Source organism: Etheostoma cragini, chromosome 20 (genome assembly GCF_013103735.1).
Source record: "Etheostoma cragini isolate CJK2018 chromosome 20, CSU_Ecrag_1.0, whole genome shotgun sequence".
In the NCBI taxonomy this organism is placed as follows: domain Eukaryota; kingdom Metazoa; phylum Chordata; class Actinopteri; order Perciformes; family Percidae; genus Etheostoma; species Etheostoma cragini.
Genome location: NC_048426.1, coordinates 11,506,133 through 11,512,653, shown reverse-complemented (window position 1 = coordinate 11,512,653; position 6,521 = coordinate 11,506,133). Strand labels below are relative to the sequence as shown.

The 6,521-nt window shown below is 38.4% G+C and overlaps 1 protein-coding gene across 1 annotated transcript; it reads right to left on the bottom strand.

Moving 5' to 3' along the window:
• Window positions 1–4,151: 4,151 nt before the first annotated feature.
• id3 (inhibitor of DNA binding 3) lies at window positions 4,152–5,730 on the bottom strand. The gene is made up of 3 exons (XM_034858631.1): window positions 5,294–5,730; window positions 4,835–4,908; window positions 4,152–4,436 (listed from the first exon to the last, which is right to left on the bottom strand). Exons 1-2 carry the CDS (start codon window positions 5,591–5,593, stop codon window positions 4,855–4,857), a joined length of 354 nt encoding a protein of 117 aa, XP_034714522.1. The 5' UTR covers window positions 5,594–5,730; the 3' UTR covers window positions 4,152–4,436; window positions 4,835–4,854.
• Window positions 5,731–6,521: the final 791 nt, after the last annotated feature.

Genomic DNA, 6,521 nt, shown 5'->3' with positions numbered 1-6,521 from the left:
AGCGCCAAACTTCGTACCGCGAAATTTAGATCTCCCGCGGTTAGAACTCCCCTCTGATTGGCTCACGGCACGTTCGGCTTGTCATATTTGCATAAAACAGTTGTACGCGGACGGTGATGGTGTTCTTAAAGGGACAGTGGCGTATTTTAGGGACAGAATGTTCTTTTATTACCAGGCTGGAGTTGCAGACAATGACCACTTATTATTTTAAATAAGAATGAGTCTTGTCCATATAATCAGACATATAATAAGAGATTAAATACTTTGTTGTAACTACACTTATTATGGTTACTGCAGGCCATAGTGAACAACAACTTGACCCACATATTTCATCCCAGTACACTACCCTTCAAACAAAACGTTTAGAATGTCCCCTTTGATGCAATGGTGCTTCCACAAAATTGCATTGTGCTATGTGAAAATGTAACTTAATAATTATTAAAAATGTGTAGGGTTAATCATGGGTTAGGTCAAGCTTTAGTAAAGAAGTGGAACAATCAGATAAAGGGCATATTTTTCAAATAGCGTTCAACCGTTTTTTCTAAAGTTAGAGACACTTCAAGTGAAATGTTAGATAAAGATACATTTTATGTAATTTGCATAAATATGGCCTTCAAGGTTAATAGTAAGAAATTTAAAAGAAAAGTAGCCTAGTAGTAGGCTAGTAGTAGAAAGTAGTAAGAAAGGAGCCATTTCCTTGTTTACATGGGAAGCCATATATCTTCTTGATGAAAGTGTATGTTGTCCTGATTCAAGGTGTTACTGGGAATAGTTTGTCGATGATAATTGGATTCATTCAGTACCACTCTTGCTTATTGGCTCAGAGGAGATATTGAAAAAAAACAACCCCTCCCCCATCCACAGCTATACCAGACCAAGCCATATGACATGACCCCCATTGGCCAAGGCAAAGCAGCGACCCATCCAAAGCAAGCCCTATTGTCGTCATGCCTCAATTTGAACTACATTTGAATCTGAATGCAAGATAAGTTAGTTATGCATTATTCACTCAATAAAGCACAAAATGACTTTATATACATTAACTTGTGCATATAAAGGATCAAGGGTGGGGGGAAAAGCTGACACATTTGCTCACACTGGATTAGACAAGATCTTTCTCAATTGTCTGGTGGTTGACACATTTGCCTTGTACATGATATTGCAACATTAAACAGATTTAAGAGACTAGAAATACTGCCAGAATTGTCCCGCCACATGGTGCAACTTAAATCATTTCCACCCTCCGTTCCTTCCTCTTTCATTCCAAAGTATGAAATGCAGTACAACTCATTATGTTGCATTGTCCACAGTCATTGAACTATTGCCCAGATTTTGTGATTCTTTGTAGTTTAATGTGATCTGAAGCGCAAACTATTAATATAATGTTGAGGGAACACCTTTCCTGAGCCTGAAAAACATAACAATACATTAGGCTATACACACAATTGACCTGACTGATCGCACAATATATATACTTTATACGTAAATTAGTGAAGCCACACCATCATTTTTATTGTTATAATATAACTTGTCATTGAATACTGTTTTCTAAACTGAAAAAAACTCCATCAAGTTCATATGGAATTGAAATGGTCCAAAGCAAATATGTGACGTGTGATAAAAATCGTTGTAAATTAGTGTGAAATACCTCACACTGAACGCTCCCTACGTGGCCAGACAAAAAGAAAAAGTGCTTTCACATCAACATATATATGAGGGGCTTTTGCTGCATTGATTTACAGTTGGTTGTATGTAGTTCATGTTACTGATTAGATGGATTACTGGGATGCTTTATTTTTTACTGTATGCTCAGTAATCTCTGTCTTGTATTACACCAATCTGGATTTGTTGCGAGGTCAAAAGGTTGCAGTTCTGTGTCACAGCAGTACTTGACCTGCAAAAGTTCATTTTGACATCCAAAGCTACGAGCTTGTCTTGTGTTTAGGATGTCAGAAGGACACAAGTTGTTGCATTCTCATCCAGCACCCCCATCTTGTGGTGTGGATTGAGTACTAAAGCCTCAAGCATTTTTTTCTTTTTATGTTCTTCCTTGTTCTTTCAATTAAAAACACACAAATGGTCAAATTAACAATATATTATAGCAAAAATGTATGAAGCAGGTAAAATATCATAAGCAAGTGTCTTATAGAATCTAATACAACAGTGCCTTTGTAAAAGTCATGTTAATGTTAGCTAGGTTTTGAGTCTACTCAATGCCAATTTTTTGTCCATTGTTTGTTGTTGTTATACATTTAGGTGTTAGTGTTATATTGTCCCTTTATTTGCAAACTCGAGGTGAGGTAAAAATGACAATGTTGCCTTACAGTGTTCTGCAAACCAGTACAACACCTGATCTAACTGCACGCCTGAAATGAGACTTTCAACTTTATTGTCAATGCACAATGTAACGATGAAATGCAGTTTAGTATCCATCCTGAAGTGCCAAAAAAACAGCAGCCTACGTTACAGAGCAATGTAGCCTACATGTGTATAGGGCTAATATAATGAATGATATTAAATAGTAAGGAATAGATTTAAATATGCTAGATTTATAACAGTATAGACAATATGAACAGTGAAATGAATATGCTAAGATACATATACAGTATTAACATGTGCAACAAGTTTCCAAAATATGTAATGCATATGTATAAGTACTGTAGTAGTATACATATGAATACACAATACAGTACAGACAAATGTGAATAGGTTGTAAGAGCCTAGTATACATGTAAGTGTCTGTACAGTATAGTAAGTTCAAAATGAGAGAAGAAATTACTGATTATTTTATACTTCACAAATGAATTGCAAAGCAATATGAAGATATCTTCACACCTTGTAGCTCATCTTCTAAAAATCTCCATAATTTGTCTAAAGTGGTCCATCGGCATGGAAACTTTGAGCCAATAACACATTTGTACCACTAGATGGAGATGCAGCCTCATTATTAGCAGTGTGACAGTTAGAACTAGGCCAGCTTATTCAACTCTTGAACATAAGGGAGAGTCTGATTGTTTTACTCTTTGGTGTCCCTTTTAAAAGTTTGGTAAGACTATAAATAACAAGATTGTTAATTATTGCTGATGATCCAAATGAGGACTGGTAATAAGTGCTAACAAATACCTCGAGAGTAGTGGAGTAGTTTGCTCTGCTTTTCAGACCATCCAAGTACAGTAACATTGATTTACAAAACTGCTCATGTGTCATTAGACACATATATATTACACAAGTGATGCCTCCACTCCTATGTAATAGGCTTTAAAAAAGTGTTATTAGAGTTTAATAAATGCTACATTAGCGGTGATGCTCTTCAGCTTCCATCATCATGTACATGCTGATCTATTGTCAGCAAGGTTCAATGCTCTCACGATTTATGAATGATCAGAATGGTTGGCTTATGGTCACATAACATCCTCTCTTCTTACACCATCTAGGAAGTTCAACTGCTTTTTACTGGTGTTAACTCATTCTTTGGAAAATTAGAAGCACTCACAGGAAACTCCCTTTGTTTGATTTCCAACCACTCAACCTCAAGATTCATCTGAATACATCCTGTTGTATCAGCATTTCATTGTCATCCAAAGCTGAAAAGTCACGTCACCAACACCTTTATTTTCTGAATAACACATTCAGAGTTCACACTCATTGAAATTCCATAAATGTATACCATAAAGGCCAAACTTTTTCATTCATATTTTATTTCATTACATAAGAACATACATACAAAGAAAACATTATTATAAAGAGTTTATGAAACTCACAGCACATTGTCTGTAGAAATAACACAATCCCTACAAACATTTACAATTAACTCTAGTATAGAGTTCTGATTATACCTAAGAAAACCCAAACTCCCATTCAGAAAAAAAATACCAACATCCAAATTGCCTCACACCTTAGCAGATATGTACACATTTGTATGAAGTTGTAATAGTCTCCGGATCATTAGAAATCAGATTAGAGGGTCGAAATAAGGCTGGGACAATTGTGTGAGATAATGTGATACTTGGTGTAGAAAGGGTTTAGGTTGGGTGTGGAGTTTAACCCACATAAAGTTGGTTTGGAATGCAATAGAAATGAGGAAAATAAAGCAACAATGTACCAATGTTTCTATTTCTACATAAAGGGGATCCCAGGATTTTTTTTTTGGAGGAGGAGGGCCTACAAAGCCGGTCACTTTCAGTTTCCAATCCTGGCTTCTGCTTTGGTTCGTTGATTTGTCTGTCCAGGGGCCAAAGAATGAGTCTCTGTTTTCTTGCTCATGAACCACTGTTGATCCCCACTCATCTAGGAAACAGTCCTTTTTTTCCGTCTTTTCTTCTTTAAACCCTCCACCTCCCTCCTCCTTCTCCTTCTCTCCCAAATACCTATCCCACCCTTTCTGCCCCTCTTGTCCTCTTGCCCAGAGTGAAGTGGAGACATGTGTTTCCCTGCACCTGCATGGAGAGAAAGGAAGAAAAGTGAAGTCAGATCTCTCCCTCCCTCCCTCCCTGCAGAGGAGAGCAGACAGACTGGCGCCTAGCATGGAACTTTCATTAACCCCGGGCAGATAGCAATGAATCCGCAACACATTCACTGGCCTGTCTAATTGGCAACTGTGGTGAATGTGAAGGGTATGGGGAACTTCATCTTCCAGCACATCAATGCTATTGACTATTGACGCTGGTATTAAAAGTTTTATTTTTAAGTTATTTCATTTAGAAAAGTCAAAACAAGACACTATTGTATTTGTAATCTAGGCGCCCGAAAATATGGTGTTTCCACGCACATTTCTATTGTAATTTTAGTTATTGAGGAAGCAATTAAGATTCATTATAAAGAGTTCAGTACATACCATGATCTGCCATCCTCATCCTAATGGCACAACCGTCCTTCTTCTTTGGAGAAATTGCGAGCAAGGTCGGCAGTCTGAATGGAGAGCAAAACGAGTGTCAATGCAACCATGACAATACTCTTCTAATTGCATACAAAAAAGAATGTCGTGTGTGTGAGGGGGTAGCCTATAGCATGTTTCACATTACATTATGTATCAGAGAACATCTGCTACTGCATCACATACGTCTAAAACACGCTACAACATTAGCGCCATGCATGCAAGTGGGGATGCACATTGTGTTGCAAGTGAAATAAACTTTACAAAATCCACAGATCATGGTCTTAAATTGTATTTTGCAGTGCAATGCAGAGGGCTGTACAGCGCAGAGAGCTATAGGCATACACGACTAGCTGTTCGTGACTGTCAGTGTCTGAAGGACAAGCATGAGTCCACCCTGCAGCCCGCATCTCCCCTCACCTTTATTGACAAAACCATCTCCGGCGTGGCTGTGTCCTCCGCCTCCAGCGCGATCTGCAGGTCGAAGATGTAGTCGATAACATGTTGCAGGATCTCCACCTGGCTGACCGACTGGTTCTGCGGGATGCTCGGCACCAGCTCTTTCAGCTTGGAGTAGCAGTCGTTCATGTCGCACAGGGCGCCCACCGGCTCCTCCAGACACGAGTGTTTATTCCGGCTGATGGCGAGACTCTGCTCCGAAATGCAGCACACGGCCTTGTAACAGCTCCTCACCGAGCGGACGGGACTGATGGCTTTCATAATGAAAACAGAAACGATAACAACAACAACAAGACTCGGCTTGACGTTAGAGTATAAGTTTGTGATGGTTTTCTTCCACTCGCGGTTGGCTTCCTTTGTCGCGGTCCTAAAAAGCTACAGTGCTCTGACAGCGACTACAGTCAGGTCTTTATACAATACGCGCCCGCGGACGCCCCCTTCCTCGCATCGTGCTCTGATTGGCCAGTGTAAAGAGCAAGGCCATTCTCATTGGTTGATATCACCTTGTGGAAGGGTTGGAAAGAACAAGAAAATTAGGGCTGGGATGCCTGAAGGGGAGTGTCAATCAATTAGTTACCTCTCTTTCAGGTGGTGATCTTTATTCGAAACAGATAGAAAGTTTGTAAAAGTAGGTCACATTACAAGTTTGCAAGAATTTCCAGTAAATAAAAAGAATACTTTTAGTTTCCAATTAGGCTACATAACTTTGTAGGTGTAATTGCAAGAAGATATGGCTGTTTTGATTATAGGTTTGTCTACAGTTCTATGTCACTCTACTCTACTTAGGCTACTTTAAAAAAATGTATAATTCCAGGCAAATTAAACTCTTCTCAAATAGAGATAGGCCTACTTGAACTTATCATGTTCCATTTTAAATATGCTAATTATTTTTGGCCTATTCTTATTGATTACTGCAAATCCTAATAAAGTTTGACTGCATGTCTAACCATGTCAGGACTTTAAAAACCCTTAACCAAACGGAATTTCTAAAACTATGTAGATATGTATAATATAAGCTATATGTAGATCTTTAAGTAGTGTATGTGCTTATACAAGGACATACTACTCCCAATTTGTGCATACAAAAACAAAATTGTTGAAAATAGGATATTTATATAAAATAGGTAAAAGGTCAATGGAAGGCCAGGCTTTTTTCTCCAACAGAAGTTGCTAAGAACATGTTATTCTG

Coding starts and splice junctions, on each gene's coding strand:
- id3 (XM_034858631.1), bottom strand. CDS start 5,593: ATGAAAGCCATCAGTCCCGTCCGCTCGGTGAGGAGCTGTTACAAGGCC. Junction 4,909..5,293: donor AGATGGTTTTGTCAATAAAG/GTGAGGGGAGAT, acceptor CTCTCCATTCAG/ACTGCCGACCTTGCTCGCAA.